The sequence below is a fragment of the Alligator mississippiensis genome, chromosome 1, assembly GCF_030867095.1.
Source record: "Alligator mississippiensis isolate rAllMis1 chromosome 1, rAllMis1, whole genome shotgun sequence".
Lineage (NCBI taxonomy): Eukaryota > Metazoa > Chordata > Crocodylia > Alligatoridae > Alligator > Alligator mississippiensis.
The window spans coordinates 103524417-103550985 of record NC_081824.1 but is presented as its reverse complement, the minus strand read 5'-3'; the positions used below and the strand labels follow the sequence as shown (position 1 = coordinate 103550985).

General features: G+C 45.0%; 2 protein-coding genes across 8 annotated transcripts in view; both read left to right on the top strand.

Moving 5' to 3' along the window:
- Positions 1 to 15608, top strand: part of FAM184A (family with sequence similarity 184 member A) — a 239692-nt gene extending 224084 nt beyond the window's left edge. For 2 of the 4 annotated variants that reach the window (XM_059733272.1, XM_059733266.1), the window contains 2 exons: positions 10784 to 10983; positions 13182 to 15608. In XM_059733272.1, the coding sequence (XP_059589255.1) occupies positions 10784 to 10983; positions 13182 to 13263 (282 nt within the window). In that variant the 3' untranslated portion in view covers positions 13264 to 15608. Of the gene's footprint in view, positions 1 to 10783; positions 10984 to 12393; positions 12488 to 13181 lie in introns of all 4 variants that reach the window. The other 2 variants (XR_009464363.1, XM_059733278.1) reach the window with 2 other exon arrangements.
- Positions 15609 to 25797: 10189 nt separating this feature from the next.
- The window catches only part of MCM9 (minichromosome maintenance 9 homologous recombination repair factor), a 74368-nt gene continuing 73596 nt past the window's right edge, over positions 25798 to 26569 (top strand). Inside the window, exons 1-2 of one of the 4 annotated variants that reach the window (XM_019479600.2) lie at positions 25798 to 25895; positions 26318 to 26453. In XM_019479600.2, the coding sequence (XP_019335145.1) occupies positions 26350 to 26453 (104 nt within the window). In that variant the 5' untranslated portion in view covers positions 25798 to 25895; positions 26318 to 26349. Of the gene's footprint in view, positions 25896 to 26074; positions 26454 to 26569 lie in introns of those variants that run through there. The other 3 variants (XM_019479599.2, XM_019479602.2, XM_019479601.2) reach the window with 3 other exon arrangements.

The window sequence follows — 26569 nt, the reverse complement described above, 5'->3', positions numbered from 1 at the left end:
GAGAGACCGTTAAAGGAAAAATTCCCTCGGCTCTGCCTTACAGCAAGGGCAATTAACCTTTTATAGATTCAAGACAAAGGGTTTCCTAAACTAGCTTTTCCTGCCTTGGGGCTATCTGTTTTGTGTCCTTCAAGACGGTTTTAATGGTCATCTTCCTCTTATCTAAGGAATCTCTCTCTCCCCCCCCGAGGCCTCAGCCATTCTTTGCTTCCACAAATCTATTGCTATTAATCAACGTTAGAGCATGTTGCAATCATATTTTACAAATAGGAGGACCAGAAACAATCTGCTCGTTCATCAGAGCTCAGCTGAGACATGTCACTTGGAAGTGGTTGGATGCATGAAAGCCTTGTTGGCGAGCTTGCAAGAGAAGCTGAGGGGTGGCCCTTTTCCTATGACCATCAGAACCAGAATGGTGATCAGCATGCCAGCCAGGACCTGTAGATCCTGTTGGTTTTGTGTATTACTTCTTTGAGCTTCTTGCTTAATTTCACAAAGCACCCCAGTGACACTTCCCACAGACCAACAAACTTGTTGGACGATTTCCTTGATCCATGCTGTACATTTGTTCAGGCTCTTCACGATCCAATCAATTCGCACATTGGCAGCCCGATTGATCCTCCTAATTGCTCTCGGGGGAGGGGTAGCAATCAGAACTGGAATATGAAACAGATGTGATTGAACAATAATCACTGTTTAAAAGGTAGAACTTTTGCTGCAACATAGCTCTTGCACCATTGCCAAAGCCGCATGCGAGTGTCTGCATACCTCGAGGTTATCAGAGTGCCAGCTCAAAACCAGGAGAGAGTGGAACCTCAAATAGAGACTAATAGGACCCAGTAGCATGCTCTGCATTTTGAGATATCACCTGACCAGCAGCATTTTAACACCCTACCCAAATCACACTGGTACCCCCGCCCACCCATCTCATCCTACACAAGACCCTCCAAAGTCATGAGCGTAAAGATGGCAGCTAAGCAACATACCTTGTGTGGAGGTAGAGGTCCCAGGTCTCTCCTTCTGGTGCTTGGAGCCCACAGGACCATAAGCACCACTGCGCTCCAAACTCGAGTCGCTGACAGCATCGCGTCTAGCCAGAATGGTGGGAGAGCTGCTGACACTAGTGGAACTGCCCAGTGGAGCAGTGAAGCCCTGGTGCTAGTGGTTGTGGATGTCCGTCATTTCAACACATCTATAAGTTGATGCATGTATTGATAATTGACTACGTGCTTGACTGCTGTGCCCATGAGCTGTGCCCTGGTGACATTCCTACGGAATTTGGCACAAAGAGACTTTGCCTTGACATGGCACTGCTCAGATGTTTTCTTGTGACCACGGTCTGCCATTCTGCTGGATACATCACAGTATATGTGCTAGTTCACTTTCAGGCCGATTGTGAATTGGCGAAGCACCTCTGGTTGCACCAGGACACATGCGAGGCATTTAACTTCTTGGATGTTTCAGGCTATTCTAGTCTTCTTTGCTGCTATTCACTTGGCCTTCTGACGTTCCTCAGCCATCTCTGCTCTGCGGGTGTACCCCCAAGTATGCTGGGGCATCAATTTATAGAGCTCTAAGTGACCTCTTCTTGGAAAGCAGTACATTTATAGAGTTCTGAGTGACCTACCCCCAGCAAAGCAGTACATTTTGCACAGAGAAGTAGCAAAATTTGGCACCAAACACAGATGCTGATTTTGGTGCACTACTATATGCTTGCTCTGAGTGTATAGGCTTGTTTTCTCATTGCAAGGTGGAAAGAAGAATTAGCACACCAAAATGCTGAACTACGAGGAGTGAAGCCCCTTGAGGTGAACCAGCTTTGTCAAGCATGTTGTGCTGGGTATGTGGTGATGATGGGTGGCAAAGGCTGCAGGGCCAGTGCTGCCATGGGCAGCTTCACTTCCCTTAGAAGACCTTGCTTGGCAGTGGTTAGCTGGGAATGTTTTGCTGGTCAGCCTTGGCAATGTGCACCCCTTGGAGTGCCCACATGTGCCATCAATGCATTAGGGAACTGTTGACGTGCTCAGAGTCAGCCCCTAATTCAAAGATCGATAGAAATTGTTGGCTGCTGCACAAAGTGACTTGGCATGCTTGGAGTGGTCAACCTGTCCAGAGAAAAACAGGGTAGGTGCTAGGGCACCTTGGGGACCAGGGTGACAAAGGTGGGGTGTTGCTTTGGTGAACTGTGAAGGGCTGGCTTGGCCAGCCCACACCTGCAGCTTGCAGGGGACCCCAGGCACCCCTGAATTCGCAGACTGTTACAGATTGTGTGTCGCTGAGCGCTACACACTCCCAGGTGTCTGGGGTGTAGAAAGGCAGGGTGCAGCCAGGGGAGAAGCCCAGGGAAGATAGGTTCCCTCCAAAACCAAGTGCAGACTGTCAGGAGCAGCCTGTGGGGGCAGAAAGTATCTTTGTCTGTGACGCCGAATAATCAGGGAGTGTGGAGTCAGTCCTGGGTCAACCTGTTTGTGCAGGGAGAGATGAGGAGACAGTGCCATGGTCTGCTACTGTGCTTGGTGTCAAGGGAAGCCATCCTGGCTGTGGGGGACCTGCCTGGGTGACCAGTGGTGTGACTGGTCACTATTAAATGTCCTTCGCTGTCCAGTCAGGCAATTGTTAATTGTAGGACCAAACTCAATCTAGTGTCCAAGGGGGAGGAGGTTTGGATTGGTCATGAGTGTATAGGTAGACAGTCACTTTTCAGTACTGGCAGACAAGCCTGCTGTTTTTGGCTTTTGGGGTTTTTTTTCTTGGGGGGGGGGAGGTGTGTGCGGCACAGATCAAGTGAAATACTTGAAGGTAATGAAGGAATGGGGATTTGGTAGCAGGAAAAGGGAGTGCTGGAAAGGATAGCTAAAGTAATTTTGAGTTGAAAGCATGTCAGCTGTGTTCAGCCAAAGCAGGAAAGAGGCAGGGGATCATTGCAACATGACCTGGTTTAGATAGCTATTGACATGTAAATGGTAAAAGTGTTTTCATGCAAATTGACCAGAGTTGCAAGCTTTGAGGACCAGGGCATGGTTAGAGGCAGAATTGTGTGTGTGGGCTGCTTGCTATGACCATGGCTTGCTCAATTCCTAATGGACTTAGCAGAAAGAAGAGATTAATCTTGATGACCATAGAAAAGCTATCACAGAAGTCTAGTTATAGAAGAGGAAATTATAAAATGTATGAAACTGGGCTTATGGAGTGTCTGTTCAAACTCCTGCAAAGGCACATTTGGATGTCAGCCTCCAAGCACAGGTTCTTGATTGAACTGTACAAGGTGCTGATGCATTTGAAAAAGATAAATTGAGTGTTCATGCAGTGGAGCACAGTTGGGGTGCTTGCCACTTAATGGGCTATGGCAGGCTGGAGAGGATTGCCATTTTAAGGGGGAAGGTGTGTGGTGGAGCACCATCAGGGGCTTAGCAGGCTGTTGCAGGCTACAGAGGAACCTGCTTGGTGAACTGCAGGGAGAGCCTCCCCATGTAACCATTTTAAGGGGGAAGGTGGGTGGCAGAGCACCTTTGGGTGTCTGCCACTTTAAGGCAGAGAGCAGGCACCCAACAGGTGCAGGCCAGCCCTGATGAGGCAGCCATTTTAAGACCTAGGCTGTCAGGGCTGAGAGAGCAGTTCGCTGCAACCAGCTGAAGGAGCAACACCATGCAGCTGAGCAGCTTCCCAGGAACATCCTGGAGGTAAGGGCAGGAGCTATTGGGGATGACAGGAGGCTCCTGGTCCTGGGGATGACTGAAAACTGCACCCTGCCAGGGAAGGGCAGCCTAGTGGAACTGGTCGTGGTGGAACAGTCCCCCAGAAATGCCAGGCCAGTTACCTCCCTGGTCAAGGAGGGGCACATTAAAGCCCCAGCCCCCACCATTTGGTGGGTTATTAAGATCAGAGGGGAGTGGGGCCAGGCATGCCCATGGGAGTAGCACCCAAGTCCGTGGGGGTATAAGACCCTAGAGCCCTAGCACAGGGGCAGATGTGTTGAGGTCCCAGAAAGGGGGCAACTGTGTTGAGGCCCCAGAGGGGAGCAAGTGTTGAGGCCCAGGAAGGGGGAAGTGAGGCCCAGGTAAGTCCTTGGACACCTGAGGCCGCAAGTGGGCCTGAGGCTGAGTGAGCTGGCTCAGAGGGAGCCACAAGTAGAAGGGAGAGTAACTGGCCCCAATTAGGGAACTTGCAGGTTGAGTTACCCAGTGATGGGCTGGGGCAGAGTCAACCCAGTGTTTGGTGAATTGCCCAGTCACCATTAAGATGAGGGTCATGAGAGAGGCCCAAAAGGCTGTGCACTGGTTGGCCAAGGGGTGAAGAGATAAGCCTGATGGCCTACATGATCACTCAAGGGAGCAGGGTGGGGTGGATGTGACCCAGTGAGGGGCAAGTGTACAAGGGGTCCAGTGAGAGAGGGCAGAGTGGTAGAGACCTCAGTGAGAGGGGGGAAGAATGTGTGAGGCCCTGAACAGGTCAGTATGAGTGAGGCCTAACTGTACCAAGTTTGGCCCGGCCTCAATCCGGAGTATAGCACAACACAAGGGTGACATCTGCAATGCATGAGACACGATAAGGGAAGGGTGGAGTTGTGGGCAAGCCCTTTGACATTAGGGTACTTAAATGGGCAGCCTCCCACTTATTACAACCATTTTTGTAACAGCCAAGGTGTGGCAGGCGAGACTGGGCAGACTTCCCAAGACAGGAGGGTGGGCTGGTACTGTGATCGGGCCTCAGAGTTTGCCCCCTGTCCCAATTCATAAGACTATAGTGGCTTGCTGGCTATACCTTAAAGGCAAGGATCGCCAGATATGGGCATACAAAAGCAGCTCAGACTGGTAGAAACGCATTGTTATGTCGACCTGAAATGATGATCAGTGGCTAGAGATATTAAGAATGAGTAGGGACACCTTCTTCCACATTGTTAGTATTCTGTCACCGCACATTGAATGCCAGGCAGCTGTCATGTGGAAGCCCATCACCCCAGAGAAGCGTGTTGCCATGGCCATGTGAAACTGGCCACTCCAACAAGCCTGCACCACATGGCAAATCAATTCAGCGTGGCTCCCTGCGCTGCTGGGGAGACTCCCTGCACCTCACCAAAGAGAGGACTGCCAGCTGCTGCAGGAGATGGCAGAAAACAAATTCATCTGCCTGAGTAACCCCAGGGAGGTGGTGGAAGGATTTGGGGTGATGGGCTTCTTGAACTGTGTGAGAGCACTGGACAGCATGGACATTCCTGTCCTAAAACCATCCGAGAACAACCGACCATTCATCAACAGGAAGGGATTTCCTTCAGTCATTCTCCAAGCTGTAGTGGATCACCAAGGAAGATTTACAAACATTTACACAGGATGGGCAGGAAGCACCCATGATGCATGTGTCTTTCGAAATTGACTGCTGCCTGGGATGATGGAGAAGGGCCAATATGCCCCAGGAATGGAGGAGGTTGTCATCTGGAGTGTTTCAGTGCCACCCCTTATAATTGTTGATGTGGCTTACCCACTCCTGCCCTGGCTTATGAAGCCCTATGGGGAGCAAGTGACTGACCCACAAAAACAGACATTCAACTACTAACTAAGCAAATGCTGCATGAGTGTAGAATGTGCCTTTGGGCACTTGAAAGCCCATTGGAGGTTACTCAACTACAGGCTGCAGGCAGACCCGGAGAACATCACCCGTTTCATAGTGGCAGAATTGTGTGCTGCTTAATATCTGTGAGACAAGAGGTTTTCAGTGAGTCTTCGGCCCAAGACTTAAGGGAAGCAAGAGAAGCTGCAAGATGTACATAGAGACCAGCAGGGCAAGGGGGAGGGGAGGTTAGACATTCAGGCAAACAGCGGAAGGGGAACTGTGATCAGTGTGACAAGGTGTGTATCCCCACTAGCCGTAGCTAGCCCCACACCTGCCTTTGGGCATGCCACCCACCTGTCTCACCCACCACGCCTTGTTGGAATAATAATTTGATAAATAAAGTGGGAGGCTGCCCATTATTGCACCCCGATATTTGGGGGTGTCCGCAGCTCTGTACCTCCCCTACACCACAGGCCAAGCCTCACAGGTGGCATCCAGATGTTACTGTGCCCCCGGCCTAGAGCTGGAGCATGCTTAGGCCACACCGCCAGGCCTCAGTCACAGACACAGTTATACTGCCTGCCTCTCACTCAGGCCTCACTCACTCCACCCTTTCTCACAGGGTCTCTTTCTCACGTTGACAACTTATGCTGCCTTGCTTCCTCTTGGATCAGGCACCCTTTCACCATAGGCTTAGCTAGTCCATTCCTTGGGTGGCAGGTGTACTGTGTGTTGGGCCTCTCGGGCGGCCCTCACCGGAGTAGTGGCCAGCTAATTACACGATCAGGTCTAAGCACATGCCCCTTCTTCTCAGGGCTCCACAACACCCCCTCTACTTGGGGTCTCGGGGCTTCCCTCCTTGGGTGGGCTCAGGTGGCCATAGCCGTGCCTGGCCCCTTCTACCTCTGTTGTCACCTAACCCACCCAAAGGCGGGAGCTGGGGTTAAGGCGCTCTGACCCGCCTTTCACCGGGGTGGTAACTGGCCCGGTATTTCCTGGGAGCTCCTGCACCACTGAGAGCCTCACCAGACCACCTACTCCTGGCAGGGTGCAGTTTGAGGTCGTGCCCAAGACCAGGAGCCTCCAGTCACCTCTTACAGCTCCTCCCTTACCTCCAGGATGTTCCAGCAGCCTTGCAGCCAGGTAATATGGCCCTGTTTATATGGGCAGCCCTAATCAGGCACCTGCTGGCTGCTGGGTTCAGGCCTTTAAAGTGGCAGGCACAAACAGTGCCCTGCCACAATCAGAAATTGCCTGGCGGCACACATTATGGCTGCTAAGGCAGGGGAATGTGCTCTGCGAATGTCTAATTGGATTTTTTTTATTTCATTTCATATTTCATATTAGTTTGTAATTGAATAAAGTCTTTCTGAGAAAATGTTTTGGATACCTTTGTTGCTAATGGGCTCTGGGGGTTGATGCAAGACTGGTTTCATGGGGGCATGGGAAGGAAAGAGGACGTCCTCCCTGCAGGAGAGAGGGGGTGCTGTGGTTGTGGGACATTTCATAGATTCTCATAGAAGTCACTCATCGTGGTGTCCTGTGACCAGTGGGGTCCCCCAGGGCTCTGTCCTTGGACCCATACTGTTCAACATCTTCATTAATGATGTGGACACTGGAGTCAGAAGCGGACTGGCCAAGTTCGCAGATGACACCAAACTTTGGGGCAAAGCATCCACACCAGAAGACAGGTGGTTAATCCAGGCTGACCTGGACAGGCTCAGCAAGTGGGCGGACGAGAATCTGATGATGAAATCTATGAAATCTATGAAATTTCATAGACATTAGGGCTGGAAGGGACCTCGGAAGATCATCGAGTCCAGCCCCCTGCCCAAAGGGCAGGAAGTCAGCTGGGGTCATAGGATCCCAGCAAGATAAGCATCCAGTTTAGTCTTGAAGGTGTTCAATGAAGGTGCTTGAACCACCTCCGGTGGCAGCTGTTCCAGACCTTGGGGGCTCAGACAGTAAAGAAATTCTTCCTTATGTCCAGCCTGAAACGATCTTGTAGTAGTTTGTGACCATTCGACCTCGTCATCCCTTGGGGCGCTCTGGTGAACAAACGTTCCTCCAGATACTGGTGGTCACCCCTGATAAACTTCTAGGTGGCCATCAGATCACCCCTGAGCCTGTGCTTTTCCAGGCTAAAGAGCCCCAGGGCTCTCAGCCTGTCATCGTAGGGTCTGCTTCCCTGACCTCTGATCATGCGCGTGGCTCTTCTCTGGACTCTCTCAAGCTTCTCCACATCCTTTTTGAATTGTGGAGCCCAAAACTGGACGCAATACTCCAGCTGCGGCCTCTATAAGGCCGAGTACAAGGGGAGAATGACGTCCCTGGATTTGCTTGAGAAGCATCTATGGATGCAAGCCAGTGTTTTGGTCGCTTTACTAGCCGCAGCATCGCATTGCAGGCTCATGTTCATCTTGTGGTCACTGATGACCCCCAAGTCTCTTTCTTCCTTAGTGCTAGCCAACATAGCACTGCCAAGCCTATAAGGATGCTGCGGGTTTTTTTTCCCAAGGTGGAGAACCTTGCATTTATCGGCATTGAACACCATCAGATTCTCATCCGCCCACTTGCTGAGCCTGTCCAGGTCAGCCTGGATTACCCGCCTGTCTTCTGGTGTGGATGCTTTGCCCCAAAGTTTGGGGCAAAGACATGGGGGATGGGTGCCGGGTTTGTTGGTTTTAAGTGCAGACAAGCACCTGAAGAAGAAAGGACTCTTAACAGAAAACCACGGAGCAGGAGAAGGGAGTGGGGAGATGACTGGGCACTGAGAAAAAAAAATAGTTCTGGTCAGTCTCTCTAGGCAGCCAAAATGTAAAGGCTAAAGTAAAGGGTGTAAAATATAAAGAAAGAAATATAAAAAAGGGGGTTAATATTGTAATATGAGGTGCTCCTACAAACCCTAGGCACACCTGGATCGTAGTAACCGTAGAAGCAGGAAACCAAAATTGACATGCAAATAGGATACACCGGGGGGGGGGGGGGGGTATGGGTAATCTGGCCATCAGTGGCTGCTAAAGAAGAGATACACTGTTTTTGCATCGTCTCCAGTTGTGTGGCCTGAGACAGAATTGCAAACACACTTGAAGTTGTTTTTTTAAATGATGAATGAGGCCGCATGGAAAAACAGGTTTAGAAAAAGGAAAAGTTTTTCTGGTGTTCCCCAAAATTAATCGGGGTGGGGGAGCTGGACCTGATGATCTCACAAGGTCCCTTCCAGCCCCTAATATCTATGAAATCTATGAAATCTATAATCATGCAAATAGGCAGCCTTTCATGTTTCCCCAAAACAGCACCCCACGTTTGTGCTTGCCCCTGGTCCAAGTTCCCCCTAACATGCAGCCAGCTGCCAGGGAGATGGCTGCAAGCATACAAAGACAGTTTGTCCTTTTGAGCTTTGAATTAGGGGCTCTGGAAACCCCAAGGGTCCCCTCAGTGATGGGAGGGGAAAAAGTGTATACCATGCAGGTTTGTCAGGGAAAGCACCAGAAGAGAGCACCAGACAATGAATAGCTGGGTGAACGGTTGATTAGTGGTCCATGCAGGAGGGAGTGTTTATGGAACTCCAAACTGAAAAAAAAAACCCGTGTCTCACCCCAAGTCCACCCCCCCATATGACTTAGGCTGGCTGCCTGGGCTCCACTCCAGGCTGGAGGCGAGGGCTGGCCGAGGCAGCCTTTCACATTTCCCCAAAACAGCACCCATTTGTGCCTGACCCTGGTCCGAGGTCCCCCTAACATGTCACCGAGGTTCCCCTAACATGCAGCTGGCTGCCAGGGTGATGGCTGCCAGCATACAAAACCGGTTCACCATTTCGGTCTTTGAATTAGGGGCTCCACTGGAAACCCCAAGAGTCTGCTCAGTGATGGGAGGGGAAAACCATGGAGGTTTGTCAGGGAGAGCACTAGGAAAGAGCACCCAGCAACGAATAGCTGGGTGAACAGAAGAAATTTTGGGGAGAAGTGTAACCAAAAGCCACCCAAAAAAATAAACCAGTGACCATATACATTCTTAAACTGCCCCCTGCTGTAATTTAGTATTAAGAGGTCAAGAGGATAAAATTGTTATGAGGTGCCCCCTAGCGTCTTTTACTAGTAATAGCGTATTAACCCATTGTATGCATATTAACCCATTACGCATTATGTAATGCAAACGTAACGTCATTCATCATGGTGCGTTGCAAGAGTGAAATAAACCTAGGGAGTATCTTTAGCTAGAGAAACCCAATAACGTGTACAAACACCCCAGGGGCTAAAATAGCACTCATTCGGTATCTCTTGTTCATGCATGACATGAACTCATCAGTCCTATTCTGTCAAATGCAGTTCTACACAGAAAAATCTGTAAAAAAGACATGACAAAGATGTATGGTTTACAAATAAGAACAAATTGTTTTGTTTTGTTTTGTTTTGTTTTTCTCATACTCCTTGAGGTCAGGTCATGTGTTTGTTATTGAGGGAAGGGACTTATATGATCGCTAAATATGTATGACACACAGTTCATGAGAAGAAATGAATTCAGCTTCACTTTGAAATCAAGTGAAGCATATTTTTTAATAAAACCTTGTAAACAAAAAGAACTTGAGCTGAAAGTTATTGAAAAAGAATAAATATGAAATTCCCTCAGCAGACCATTTTTAGATAGTAACTTTTCATACATGAATTGTCTTTAAGTTTATAAGTTCTAAAAATATCTGAGAGAGGGATATAAAGTAATTCTTGCCATGGAAAATAATTCATAAATAATCATTCACTTTTACATGGCAGTAAGTTACTGGTACTTCAAACTGAAATATTCAGTTCAGTTCTGCCATCTAGTGGGTATTTTGTTTCTTAGAGATGGAACACTGGTCTTTTTTCTCTAGAGAATGGAGATTTAAGTGAAAATGAAAGGTTTAACAGACTGAAATATAATTTTGTAGAGAACTAGCTACCTCCCTTCTATCACTTCAATACCACATTCTATTGTATATCTTTCAGAGTAACTTATTGCCAAGCTAGGCCTAAATAGTTTTTCAGATTTGCTGAGGTATTTTATTTTTCTTTGAGAATTTATGCTTTTTGGGTCTATTCAAAATATACAGTAAATGTGCAATTATAAAAATTACTCCACTTCCATTCCAAATTTGCTCCCTACTCTGAAACCATAACAAAATGGAAATCTATCTAATCTTCCAAACTCCTCTTCTGTTCTGGTGTAAGGAGCCTGCTTACATTTGTTATTTTTAATGCAGCAAAAGAAGAAGAATGATAAGTCAACAAACAGGTTTGTGAGTGTTCCCAATCTAAGTGCTCTGGAATCTAGCCGAGTGGGCAATGGACATCCTAACCGCCTGGACCCCATTCCTAATTCACCCATCCACGATATTGAGTTCAACAGCAGCAAACCACTTCCACAGCCAATACCACCCAAAGAGCCCAAGACGTTTTTGAGGTGAGCACTGCCTCACCAATCTTTTTTCCTTAACTTGGAGAAATTTTGTATTCCTATTTAGCTGAATCCCACTTGTCACATGAACCACTCAGGAGTACAAATACTACTATGGAATTTAAAAATTTTACACTATATTTGTAACCTCTTTACAGTATTCCTTTTTATTGTAGAGTCCGTAGAAATGTGAATTATTTTCCCACCCTTTTATAAGCCTTGAACCCTACAGTTCTAAGATTACTTAATATGATTCATGTGCTTCCAATTGTTTACATATATGAACAATTGTTTTAAATGTTTGCGTTAGTTACTGGTTATCCTTTAGAAATTGATTTTAGCGTAAGTTTTTTATTCAGTATCCTGTGATACTGGTTTTAATATAACAAAACTTTTCTGTGTTACCTGAATGTTTTGTTTCGTTTTGTTTTCCCCTTTCCTCACCTATGTCAAATTGTTTCATAAATATAATATAATATATATGCATGCTTTAGTGTTTAATGCTGTGCTTCCAGTAATAAAGATCATCATTAACATTTCCAGAATTCATTCTTGCAGAGTAGAGGGCAGAGTGAAATATACTAGTAAGTGGGAAGATTTCAATATTTAAGCCTTAGGTACTTGGAGACTGACTATACTGCAGAAGTGGTGTGTTCTGCTTCTGCATTTGGTATTTCTGAATTATGCCTATAACACATTATAGGAAAATCAACTTGTCACAAATACCAGTTCCACAGGCAGTTGCTTATCCTCCCACCCAAGGGTGGATCCAGGATTTGGCAAAGTGGGGGTGTGGGAACAGGGACCCATGCTGCAGAGGTGGCTGCACTCCCTCCCACCCCCCCCAACCAGACTGCACAGACCTCATGGGACTTTTAAGGACCCCCAAAGCAGCTAAGAATCCCTCCTTCCTTCCTATGCTCAGAGGCAGGCCCCCAACCCTGCCCTTCCCCACTTCACAACTGCTGCTTTCCTTGTTGTCCAAGGGTGGGGAAACTTCAAAGCCTAGCCTTGGCACAGCCCAAGTGTAGCAGGAAAGAGCAGCTCTGAAACTTCCCCCCCCTGGGGAAAGCAGTAGCAGCCAGCAGGGTAGGGGGGCCAAAGGGAAGGGGAGGAGATGCGCCTCTAAGCACAGAGGGGAACAGGGAGGGGATTTTCACCTACTTTGGGAACTTTAAAAAAGCCCCCAGATGTTCCTGAAATGTGTTCTGTCATGCTACTGCACCCCCCACTGCATCCACCCCTCTTGTCATCTTGCTCAGGGGGTTAATGCCACAATTTGCTATTGATAAAGAGAACAAATGGTAGGATTAGAAATAAATAAGTGATAAATTCTAGTTCAACAAAGTACAATGCGTTAAATATATTGTGTTGCTTATTTTTCCCTGTGCATGTGATTTGCATGTGCATGCTCAGACATCTGTAACAAGCATGTGCATGAATTCGTGGATTGTGACTCTGGAGTTTCCTTTGCAAATTGTGTCGTGCCTTGTATTATCCCAGTCAAACGGTAGGGATTATTTTGTTCTTAATTTGGTTGACCAAGTAACTTTGATCAAGTATTAAAGTTGCGTATAGCTTATTTTCCTTGTTAATTTAATGAGCAGTCTAAAAATATTTGAGAAGAAAAATCTTGCTTGCAATGCACCAGTTTCCTTTTTTCCTAGTGTACAATGATGTATTTAAATGATATGCATGAAATAATGCAAATAATATTTCCAGTTGATTTATATAAAATATTAAAAGAGTATGTATTTTGTTTAGTTACTGTTAATCTTTGTTAAGCACATGTCCTTAAGAATATGATGCTTGCATCATATTTCTGGAAAACTAACTTTACCTAGGAAAAGGATGCTAAAAGAGGACCCTCCAAAGTCCCCCTTTTTCCAACAAAACCTCTTTTGATCCCAAAAACAGATAACTGAGATTTTTATTAGCTTATCTCAAAATATTATTTTTCCACCTTGTGATATGGCTTTTTAATTCACCTTGTCTGTGCTGCTGATGCTCTCCAATGGAGTGGATGATCACAGATATTACAGATGGACATTAAACCATGACCTGTGATACAAAAATGTGATATTTGAGCCGTGAACAAAATGGGCTCTTTGTGTCTTGTATTATACTCTTTGTGGGGGGGTTCCAGGCCTTTGGCACTCTTAATTTGGTTGTGGGTTAAATGTTTTTTCTTTTTATGAATTTAGCCCTCCTCAGACTGAAGCTTCACCAGTGGCTTCACCAGATCCACAACGCCAGGAGTGGTTTGCTCGATACTTCACATTCTGAGAGAGAGTTTGTTTTTATGGCACAGCGTGATGTGGACTGTTTATAAGAGCATGACCTTAAAAAAAATCCTTATGTGAACAAGCTTTCCTGTAATATGTCAAACACTGTGAATGAGAAAGTATTTGTCTCTCTGATTGAAAATGCACTGTATTTCATGTGTTATTTGTTGGAACCACTTGATGGTACTATATAATGTGAGTAATTATTCCTATTATTTTTATTTAAAATGAAAGAGTCTTTAAACTTTGTAATTACTACATAATAAATTTTGGTAGAACAAACTTAACGCTTTCCCCCTTTTTCCTATGCATAAGTGTCTTCTTCGGTTTCAGGTACCGTTTTTACCCCAAAGCAATGTACTGCATGATTTCTAGATATCAAAATAAGATTTCAATGGAAAAAAAATCAGAATAGGGCAAGGAATGTTTAATTCATCCCAATTTTATTGTTATTTTGTAGCATTTTAAAAACTGTCCATTCCATAACTTTTTGAGTGGTGAAGCATTTGAAATCAGAACGAGTGTAATTGCTAGCCTTCAAAGCTGAATGATTTTGACAAGAGCATAACAAAAGGGAAAATGCTTAATGTTTCTTTTGAACTCTTGACCTATTACTCATCAGACTTTACCTCTGAGTAATAATTGCAATGTTTTAATGTTCAATATCACCAGCAATTCTTCTCACAAACTGTATAATTATTTTATAATGATCTGCAAAGGCAAAATGATTTTTTGAACACTTGGAATACTAAACTAAGTATCACTTAGAAAACCAAGAATCTCATTTTGAGGATGTTCGCCCTCTGAATAAAATTCATGCTTTAAACAAAATAACCCTAAACCAATTATATACACTACTGTATGTAAAACTTTAATTAAAAAGCAATTTTATCACATTCACTCCATTAAAGAATTTTTTTTTACCCTTGTAAAATCAATCCATGAAACACAAGAGTTTCATAGATTTCATAGATATTAGTGGCTGGAAGGGACCTCAAGAGAGAGGTAGCAAGCCTGATTCTTCAGTCTGTTACACGCATCTGATGCCAGCATTCTCCCTTGAGAGAAAATTGCTATAAGAGATTGGAGACTCTTATTTACTGTCTTTATTATTTATAATTTTTGTTAATTCACAGATTACCACACAGTAATTTACACTGGTAATCTCAGGGAGAAAATGGTCTCTTTGTGTTTATGAATGTACTTTACATCTAAATCTCTGTATCTTTTAAAAGTGTCAAGGAACTGTTTGCTCTATTATTTAAATAAGGTTTTAGTTGGCACAAACAAAAAATATATCTTCATTATTCCTCCTAAAGCTCTATTTCCCCTTATGCAAAAGGTAAATATCCAGTTAAAGATGCTCGATAGTTACAATAAGTTTTTTATGTAGTATATGTATAAATGAAAAATTTGTATGTTTTCATATAAATAATATAAAATACTCTAAATTAAAATTTTAAAAATGTTTCTCCTATAACTCATTTTGAAAATTTCACAGAAGCCGCGCTCTGGTGATGCTGCTATAGTTTAAAGAATTGAACAGCAGATTCTCTGTAGTTGGTGAACTCAGCTGTAGGTATATGCAACTTTTTTAATTGTAGAAGAAAGCCATATTGGGCAAAATGTCAGATTTCTTGGCTGTTACCCAAAATAAAATACACACAAGATAATTTTGATACATGTTCTGATGCGAGTGTTGTGTCTTTTCTTCCCTGTCTTGCCACTGTTGTTAAAAGAGTACTGCATCTTTGCTGGATCAGCCCCCTTTTAATTAGAGCATTAAGTTCCATAGCCATAAGTTTTTGCTGGTGAAATATATAGTTATAAATAACAATTAAAAGAAAAGCATCTTTCATACTCATTCATGCTTTTTTGCTCTTTTTAGTAAATGGTGTGTCAATAGTCTCTCCTGTTGGGCATGATCCTTCCAGCTGGGAAGAGGGCAAGGTCAAGAAACCATCTCTTCTAGAGTCAGATGATTTCCCATTACCAAACAAGTGCATCCTGGCAAAAACAATCAATACCAAAGGGGACACCGGAAGAATTAAGTTTCTCTCGTGTGGCATCTAGAAACTTGATACAAGGTTTATTTCCTCATAGTTTTGATTAATATCTTGCATCTGAGATTCATAGAGGTCTGCTTTACCAGATCTGATTATTGATCCATCTAAACTTGTATCCTAACTCTTGAAGTACCTGATGCTTTAAAGAGCCGGAAAATATGTAAAACGTGCCTAGCAAAGAACCCAGTCTGCAAACTCTTACCCACATATTAGTCCTCCTTCATTGCCTCTTTGTTGCCTTGTCTACAATAAAATAAATACTATGAGACTACTCTTATAAGTTAGGATTTTCAGAATGGGTATCTATTTGTGTATTGTTCAGGGTATCGGCAAATTCCCGAAATCCATGTTGATCCTTTTGTATTCTTAAGTATTAAACTATGTAGATTACACATAGCGCTATCTTAACATTAGAGTGGTGTATTTTTATTGGTAGTGTCTGTAAGTATACCTGTGCAACTGCATGCAAAAATGAATTTGCACCTCGACAGCCAATTTATTGTCATCATCCATACAGGGCTTGGCTACATGAGACATTTACTACACAGTTGACTGATTAGCTGCATAGTAAACATCTCAGTGTCTACACATGTGCCCCTATTAGGCTGGAGTAAACTGATTTACTCTGCAGCAGCACATGTATAAATGCTACCAGGGCTGGCTGGGGTATGAGAGTGCTTCAGTGCTGGGGCTGCCCTGCACTGAAGCTCCCTTGTGCCCTAGCCTAACCCTCTGCAGCACATGGAGGCAGGTACCTGAATAAACTGCAGAGCTTATTGCTCTGGAGTTAATTGATCTTGGACACATGTTCAAACAGCATGCCTGGGAGCAATAAACCCTGGAGCAATAAGCTCTGCAATTTATTCAGGCACCATAATAGCATATGTATGCACCCACAGACAGCTTAAGCTGCAAAAACTGTATGCACTAGTTAAGCGTTTATGCATAAATGTGTGGGTAAAATGGTGCATCACATTTGAAAATCGAGTACTCATTGTCACTTCTACAACTTTGCTGTAGAAAAGATCACTTAAAACATCAATTTAGGTAGAATAAAAACACTTTTAAAAAGCTATTTGATCTGAAATTGTATTCACTGGGAATCTGCCTCAAGCTACATATTTTTGGAAGGCTTCAGCAATTTCCAAACTTGAGGCTAGGGCAAAACCTATGTTACCACCCATATTAAAAATAAATACATCTGGCAGCCTTCTTTTCAGATAGTTCTGGCATCCATGTGCTTTGGAGCAGAGACTTTAAATTGGATCTTTGTGTCAGGAATTTGCCCTTTGCTGTTCTAAAAATGTACCTAAATTGGCCAAGTCATAATCTTTTGAAAAAATCATTTTATGCATGTTCAGAGACTTGTTTGATTCTAGCAGTTAAAATCTCTGCAGGGCCAGCTGCATTGAGCATGCTCAAGGCTCTCTATATGCATCTACACTGCAATGCCAGTGTATTGGGGGCACGGGGAGGCACTTCTGAGCACACCTGCCCACCCACTCCCACATGTACATGCCAAACCAGAAAATGTAGTGCCAGTGACGCCACTCCACAGGAGTCTCCCATGGCTGCTTTCAAGTACATTGAAGACAGAGGTCTCAAAAGTAGCTACAGAGGGATGCCTCTGGAGTGGCCTTACTGCATTTCTGGGTTTGACATGTGGGGGCTGGAGCAGGTAAGTGCTTATGCTTGCAAATATCCCTCCCTGGATGTTCCAGTATAGATGCATCATCATGCTTCATATTGCTTATCAGACTATGGCACTGTGCATGTGCTATCTTCACAGAGCAGAGTGTGTACCAGGGGGCAGTATTGCAGGAACTTCCCCAGAATGGTTGAAGCCAACTAATCCTTGCTAGAATGGGTCTGGCAAGTCAAGAGCATGTCTGTCTTGTGTTCTTAGTAATCCTCCTGTTCGCACCCAGACAGCTAGGAGCAGTTTGATTCAGATACATAGGGGACAAAACCTGGACAAGGGAGTATAGGAAAGGGATTATGTTGTGATAAGGAATCTCAAGACACTGCGGTTGGAAGGGACAGAGAAAGTGCTACTAGGATTTGGAACAAGGAGATTGGGGTCAGTTTGGCAACAATATTAGGAGTGAGAGTCAGGAAAACAGAAGGACCCATGATGAAGTGGTGGGAAGAGGGGAGAACAGCCTGGAATGAGGTGAAGAATTATAAACAAACATGACATTAAAGCATGTCACCAATGTCTATTGGATCAGGAGCCCAGGGTGGGAGACTGGGAAACAGTAAGGGTGAAAGTAGATAATGAAAGGAGCTAGAGGGGGAATTAGGCCTGGCTAGGCAGGAAGATGAGGACTGGATGTAGGGAGGAGGAGAGAGTGAGAACTGAGGGAGGAAATAAGGACTTAGTCATGGGCATAAAGTGATATTGCCTAGGCAATGGAACTGCAACTGGTATGAGAAACTTTAAGTAGAGACTTGGACTGGATAAGCAGAGAATGAGATTGGGACAAGAAACCAGAGGTGAGAAAGACAGGACTGGGACAAAAATAAAACAGGAGGTCAATGTAGGGGAGGAGGAAAGAGCCAAATCAGTGCCTCCAGAGCCTGGAATGGACCCAAAAATACCTGGGTCTAATCACTCCTTTTTTTGGGAACCTAGGAGAGCTTGGGAGCTGAACTTTAATGACATGGTCATGTGCTACTACATTCTGGATTCATGATCTCAGTAGGGATGAATCAAAGTTGCATAACAAAGGAGACATTGTATACTTTGTCATGTTTGCTGCAGAATTGGAAGGTATTCAGTGAATGAGGTGGGAGTTAGAGAAAGAGAAAAGGTAGTCTCGTAAAAGAGACTTGTTCTGAGGCACAGAACAGAGCAGGAGGTAGGCCTAACAAAAGTCTCTGGGTCAAGGTCATCAAGGAGAATGGCAAGGGTGATGTCACGGCAAGTGTCTGCTGTAGAATAGCTAGAGAAGCTGGATGTTTTCATGTTGGCAGGACCAGGTGGGAGTCATCCTATAGTATTGAAGGGTTTGGCTGAAGTAATTTCAGAGCCATTGGCTATCCTCTTTGAGAACTTGTGAAGGGTGGGGGAGGTCCCAGATGACTGGAAAAGGGCAAATATAGTGCCCATCTTTAAGAATGGGAGGAAGGAGAATCTGGAGAATTACAGACCGGTCATGCATGATCAACTTAATGTCCTCCTATGATGTGACAGGCTCTGTGGAACTGGTATGCCCTCACTTTATCAAGGTGTTTGACAGTGTCTCAAGACATTTTCATTAATAAACTTAAGAAATAAGAGGTGACAAAAGTACTGTAAGGTAGATATACAGCTGGCTGGATCATTGTGCTTAGCATCAATGGCTCAATGTCTAGTTGGGAGGAGGTATTGACTAGGGTTCCTCAGGGGGCCCACTATTGTTTAGTAACTTCTTCATGATCTGGAGGATGGGATGGAGTGCACACTTAGCAAATCTGTGGACAACATCAAGTTGGGCAGAATTCCAGACATTGCAGTTGGGTAAGGCTAGTATTCAGAATGACCTTGATAAACTGTTAAAATTATCTGAAATCAATCAGATGAAATTCAACAAAGACAAATGCAAAGTCCCATAATAGGGATGGAATGACTGCATGCAAAAATACAGACTGGAGAAGGAGAAGGCTGCATTACTACAGAAAAGGTCTGGGGATCACAGTGGACCATAAACTGAATATAGACTAACAGAGTACTCTTGTTGCAAAAAAGGCCAATGCCACACTGGGCTACACTAACAGAAGCATCACTTGCAATTCAAGAGAAGTGATTATCTTGTTCTATTTGGCATTGCTGTGGCCTCATCTGAAGTACTGTGTCCAGTTTTCAGCCCCTCACTTCAGGAATGTAAACAAAAAATCAATAGTCCAGCAGGGAGCGACAAAAATTATTAGAACCCTCGGAAATATAGCTTGTGAGTGCAGGTCAAAAGAACTAGGATTATTTAATTTTGAGAAGACTGGGGGGATTTGATAAGCGTTTGAATACTTGAATGCCATTTATATGGCAGATGGAGATAAGTCTTCCATGGCTACAGGGGACAGGACTGGAACACTGGGATTAAATTGCAGCAAGGGAAATTTAGGTTGGATATTCAAAAACACTTTCTTACTATGAGGGTAGTTAAGCACTGAAACTGACTACCTAGAAAAGTTGTGGAATCTCCATCACTGGACATTTTTAACAGCAGGTTGCATAGGCACTTAATTTGGGAGTTTCATCAGGAACAACCCTTCCTTGAGAGGGTTGAACTAGATGACCTCCTGAGGGCCCTTCCAACCCTGCTGTTCTATAATTAAGGCAGCCAAAATCTGCCCTGGAAAATTAGATTGTACTGATGTCTATACCATTGATTTCCTTTGTGATGCTAAGGAAGTCCATCAAGTCAAATTTTTCACAGGAGGTCATTAATCATATGTTCATTTTCTGGTTGTACAACTTGAAGATCCTGGGACATGATTTGTGGAAATCTTGAATAGGGCTGTGCAGATAGCTGATATTTTTAGTTTGCTCACATTTCCACACAAAAAAACAACCCAGAAAAACTTTAGGTCATGAAAATTTTATGAAATGAAAATACTACACTAGTTTGAGCAACCAAACAGTTAAAAAAATGTTTCTAGTCATATTTAACATTCATGTATTTATAATATCTAACTTAAAAGATCATGCCTAAAATCAGACACTGCACAGGGGTGTGGGGGAAGAAGGAAGCTGAAATATTCTTTTTTTGGTCCAACGCACCAATCTTTTTATTCTTAAGCATGAAGTGAAATGTTTTCTCTGACAGGCTATTGTGCTATCCCAGTGGCAACTTAACTATAACAAAAGATAACAACAACTTAATGATTTTTTGGGAGGAATTTTGTCATATCAAAATTTAAGTTACAATTTATGAACTGTAGCTGTATAATAAAACAAAGATTGAAAATTGGTCTGAAATCTACCTCGCCCTCTGACAGCTGAAAGCTGTAATATCCTGATGGCATCTCATGGAACAGTGATTTCAGCAATATAAGTTTATGCATAAGGGCTAGCATTTTTCTTGCAGGATGAATTTGTCCTTCTTACGCTGCATTCATTTCCTAATGTCTCCTAACTACACTGTTTCTAATATACCAAGTGTTTTCTAAGGCCCAAGTCACTGCTGTTCAATGAGACGTGTACATGCAAGGGAAATACATCCAATACATGCCTTCCCTTTCCTACCCAGGAAAGCTTTCTGAAATAGAAGAAATGTCATACACCACAGTACACAGAAAATGCCCAAGCCAAAAACAAAACTACTCACCAGGGTGATGACTACAGGATAATAAATACCCACTGCTCTATTAAGAGGATGAAGGATGTGCATAGGTTGAAAGTCCTAAACATCTTAGGAAACTGGCTACATGCCTTATATGAAACTGAATAATGGTTTTGTCAGAGTATTAGTGTCACAAAGTGCTCTCCAGGAGGGTACTTACTTGGGACTGCAACTTTGTCCAGTTTGAGAACACCCCTTGAAGCCAACCCAGGCTAGGCTTTGAGAGTAAAGAGGATGAAGCCTGAGCTCCTTCCCAATCTGCCCTGGCTTATCTGTTCCTCACCTTTCCCAGTTCTCTGTGGCTCTAACTCAAGGAGCAAGCATCCAGTTCTCCTCCTGAGAGAGGAATATCACCTCCTCTTGGGGTGACACAGTTCCAAGGCACACAGTAGAATCTCTTCAGTGAAGGCATTTACTGGGGCAAAGGCGAGTCAGCCAGAGGTTTTCTTTCCACTCCAGTCCTTCCAGCCTCAGTCCAGCCCATACAAGCCTGAGCATCCTCAGACATACTCAGCTGCTCCCTTCCCAGTCTCTCCAACTCCCCAAAGCTTCTCCATTTCTCAGTCCCTCCTAGATTCTTCTAGACATGAGCTACCAAGCTGCTGTTTTCCAGCCTGCTCTCCCATTGTCATGGTTATTTCCTCTGGATACCTCCTAGGTGTCAACGAAGGCTCTCAAGGCTCTGCTGATGCTAAAGGTCCATCTGGTCTCACCTTGCACATAGCCAGCCCTGGCACTTAACCCCTCCTTCTCTGTGTGCAGGCAGAGGTAAACTGAGGCACACAAGATTGTAAAAACTTTAACGCAGAAATATCACAATAAAACTGTCACAATCAGATCAGTCTTAAACAGTATAATGAAGAGCATGTCCTTGTTATAATAAACACAGGCTGGAATGAAACTGGATTTTGATGCCTGGAAGGACCTACATCATAGACATATAGAATTAATGCACAAATAATGCCATTTAGTTTGGACAATTTTCCTTGATAATGATGTTCAATACAACAACTTAGAGATGATGAATAGTAGTTGTAAAATAGTAGATCTATGGAGGTTGTTTCAAAATCCACCTGACAAGCAGTGTTACCAACTCCCAGGACTTCTGAGTGCTGAGATTTTAGCTGGCACCAGAGCCAGTTTTGCAATGCCACAAGCAGTGAATTTCAACCCAGCTTGGGTGAGTCCCCCTCATCCCAACCCTTGATTGTCTGCCTGCTACACTTACCTGCCTCTTATGGGCACAACAGTTAATTGGGGATGCTTTAGGAAGCAGGCAAAAACTTCTTTCTTCTCAACAGCCTGACACCCCTCTCAGGATGAGAATGGGGAGAAAAGCAGGAAGAGCCAAGCAGAACTGTGGTTCTGCCCCTGCCTATGATCAATACAACCCCCTGCAGGTATGTTCACCAGCTTGGGTGGAGGAGCAGGAGATCCCACTGCAGCTATCTGGGAGAAGAGGACTGAAGAATCCTTGAAGCCCAGGGGCAAGGCTGGGGGATGAACAGGAACTGAAGTGAGGGATAATTCATGTGGGGACTGGGGAACAGGTTCACTTGAAACCTCTATTTTTCCTTTGGCTAATCCAAGGACCGAGAAGAGCCCGAGTGTTTTGTGTCTTCACTCAACTGTTTTATGAACACAGCTAAATTTTTACAGAATCTCAGGCAAAGATGGGAAGAATCCACTATGTTGATATTTAATGAACACCAAATAATTTGGCAGTTTATGAATCCAGTTTGCTCTCCCCGGCCCTGATGACTAAGTGAAATGGCTCAAGAAGTCATAAAGAAATCATGCTCCAGTACCGTTTCCTTCCTCTGCCAATCATTGTGTCCCTGCTGCATTGCCTGGAGCAGGAACAAAGATGTGGGAGTGAGCTAGTACAGTCACTGACAGCTCCTCTCTGAACTGTATGAAGATAACTGCTCTTTGACTAGGTGTTTTTGACTAGTGTCCCTTTTTAGTAACACTTAATGTGCATTAAAATAGGCTAATGCACACTAAAGTTCCCATGTAGACGTACCCACGGTCTGCTTCTAGTTGTCATTCAACGAATCCCTATAATAGTACTTCTGTTTAAAGGACCACGTGACAGGATGAAAATGGAAGAGGTGCCTAGCAGTAACAAAGGTGAGCCAAAGCACTATTTAAGACTGCCTTACTTAGTGAAACAACTTTTATTATCTGACTGATGTAAGGCACTGAATTGAGGTTAAACTACCCTGGGAAAAAAATGAATGCAGAAGTTGAATACAGAACTGATCATTAGGATCTTTTAAGACAAAAAAATCTTTTTCCCTTTTTTTTTATCTCTGGGATGCAGAAATATTGGAATTAAGTGAAGCTTTTAAAAGGCTTATGAACATCAGCTATCTTGAGCTTTTGATTTAGAATAACAATAATTTACTTGACTACTTGCAGTCAACCCTTCAGTTGAGTGTTATTGTCTTTGCAGTTGGGATCTTAAAATACAAGACTCAAATCCTACAAAGTCTTACCAATATTAGCAGTCCTATTAATTTTGGTAATAGTATGCACCTGCATAAATGTTACTCACTGCATATACACAATTGAGCTATGTGAGCTATATGAAAGCATACAGGTTTGTAAGATGGGGGGGTCTGAACAGGCAGATAATACTGAAAAGACACAGTCATACAGAAGGTAAGCAGGCCCTTAGGCCTTATTACCCATCTAATAGGATTAGCATCTAAAAACATAGCACTTCACCTTTTACTGGTGGCTAACAGAACTCTGTGTGGTGTGGTAAAACAGTTACGAGCTATGTGAATGTTACAGAAGGAATTTGGTGATTAAATAAAAGCTTAGTGCACTGAGACATGGATGATATTCCAGGCATAGGAGGAAATACATTGTTTTGCTGTTTAATTTTTAAACTACAGTAAAGATTTTTCTAAAATATTCCAGAATAAAAATATAGAAGAGGGATGCAACACATGTCGATGTTTATAAGCTAAGTATAATACACCTTTTATATCACAGATGTTGGACAACATTCAAATCCTTCAGATGAAAAGGGAAGCTGATTTCCCAGCTACATTAAAAGATGGGGAAGGAAACCCAAACTTGTGAACATGTCTTGACTTGGAACAAGTCAGTTTTCTCATTGTGTTGTGCAACTGGCTTTAAAAAAAAGGGGGAGGGGGGGCAAATTTTGAAGACTTCAAGGAACCTGTGCAACTAGGTGAGAAAACTGGGGAGAAACAACTGAGCTGTAGTAAACTGTGAATATCAATTAAGTGCAGTAACCCTGCAACAGCATGGCATTTTCTCCTTTACCTACTGTCCCTGTATTTCTGTACAGTAAATAGCTCACATCTCCATGTTACAGATGAGACAATGGGACACAAAACTAGATCGTCACACCGTTTGCCTCCACATCAAACTTAATGCAAGCAGTTCCTAATAAGAATCATGGATTATCCTTTCATCCTGCTCACAATAGAGCAATACCACACTTCTCAAGCTATACAGTTATGTCACAGCACACGAGTGGTCTTGGTAGACAGGCTATCTAACCATCACTGTCTAACAGAGGTAACTGTTCTCCTACACCTGGGCTGCCTTGAGATCCTTTCAAGGGTACTAGGCCATGTTAGCACTGTTAGGTGCATAAATGTGATTCACAAGGAAAACACAGAGATTGCAAATAGGAATCCAGTGTTAGACTCAATTGATACCATGGCTCCTAATCTACCTGATTCCTTGTAAACACTTCATCCCACAAATGTTAATAACCATCTCTCCTTTTTAATGGTCTCCATTTTCCACCAGTTTATCTATTCCTTCTTCAGCAATTTTGCTGCCTGTTGCCTACTCCTGTAAATGTAGCTCCTATTTCACAGCCTTGCAGCCTGTTTTTAACTCAAGCTAAAAACATAGACTTGGAAAAACATCACCTTAGGCATGGAAATAACTGTCAGCAAAGCATGGGTGCCCTGTCAAAATGCTCAAGAAGGCTCGATTGTGTTTTATGAATCTGAAATAAGAGACAAGACTGAACTCCTAATGACTACCGGACTAATAAAACAGCATCTTTTGATTATGTTTATACATAATAGAAAACTAAGGCATGTTCTAATGAAGTTACCAGAGCAGCTTAGCAAACCTTCTCATTGCCTTGTTACTGGAGGAAAACACGTGTTGTTAGATGTGACAGCTCGCCACAGCATCTGGGCCCCTTTCCGAAATCCTAGACCCACCCAAGAACTTGAGCCCCCTCAAGCATCAGCTCTTACTTTTAGCTTGTTTGTTGATTAGGGAAAAAACAAGAACAGCTCCACTGCAACAAAGAGCTTGGCAAGGCCAAGGCAGCTCTAGCACTCCAGGCTCCTGTTTAGACGCCTTATCACTGGTTTCTTGGCGCTTGTTTCTGCACATGGGAGAGTACGGCCACATTGCGGCACCCTTGACAAGACCCTAAAGTTAACTGCCTGAATCACCGCTCTGCTGGCCTCCTGCAGGCAGCAACAGCAGCAAAAAATAAGGGAAAGCCAAGTGCTGGCAGCAATGTGTGTGCGTGTGTGGCAGAGGTGGGGGGCTGAGCCCCACTGCCTTGCACCACCAAGCAGCCTGTCTGTGCCCACACAGGATCTCCCCACCCCTGTCCCCTCAGCCAACCCTCCTGCCTCAGCCAGATGCCTTCACCGCCCTGGATGCCCTTGCCAGGGGCCGTGTCAACAGTCCGAGTGGCACTGACAGAGCAAAGCCAGGCCACCGTGTCCCCAAGCACAACCCTCCTCACAGCTAACACACAAAAACCCCTCCTCACCTCCATGCACACCCCCATACAACCCCCACACACGCATAGAAACCCCTCCTCACCCCCACACAACCCCCCCACACACAGAAACCCCTCCTCACCCCCATACACACACCCGCACACACACATAGAAACCCCTCACCCCCATGCACACCCCCAGACACCCCCCCTCACACAGAAACCCGTCCTCACCCCACCTCACATGCACACACACAACCTCTGCTGACGCTCACGCTTGCTTGCTCGCCCACACACACGCGCGCGCGCGCGGTGTCCCCTCCTGCCCCAGATTGTGCCCTGACGGGGAAGCCCCTCAGCTCGGGCCCAGGCCTAGGCGCCGCGTTGGTGCCGCTCCGCTCCCGGCACGGCCCGGCCCCGCTCTCCTTTCCCGCCGCGGCGGAGGGGGCGGGCCGGGCCGGGGCGGGGCCGGGGCCAGGCGAGGAAGCGGCGGCTACAGGTAACGGCGCGAGAAGTCCAGTGGGACCCCCCGCAACCCCGGGGCTTCTGGGCGGGCGGGGAACCCGGGGCGCTTCTTGCGCCGCAACCCCGGGCCGGGGAAGCCGCGGGTGCTCGCACGGGGAGGGGCGGGGCGGGGCGGGGCCCGGGGCGCCTGCAGTGCTCACGCCTCCTCCGGCAGCGCTGGTCCCTGCGCTGAGCGCCCGAGCGAGCCCGGCCCCGAGCACTAGGAAGCGCTGGGCCGCCTGAAGCACGGGGGGTGGGGCACAGTTGTCAGGTCCGAAATAGGAAATAATCCTCTTGGAAGCTCAAAATGATCATATCGGAAGCTCAACGCGGTCGTATTTGCTGAAAAGCTACGCGCATAAGTATGCCGCTAAGTATGCAAATAAGTCTTCTTGTGGACTTGCTCTTAACTCGCAGTGAGCGAGCGAGCGAGCACGGGGTCGTCACAGATGAACCAGGTCTTTGGAGGCAAGCAGTCTGAAGAAGGTCCCGATAGCAAACCCAGAAGTCTTGCCTGGCAGAGGAAACACCGCGCGTCTGAAGGCAGTTTTCCGTAAGCGTTCCCGGGGATAACTTCATGTGGTGCGGTTTAGTACCCGCCGAGGTGTTGGGGCTTCAAGCCCACAGTGTCGAAATGGGAGGCTCCGCCATAGCTTGCTCCTGGGCCAC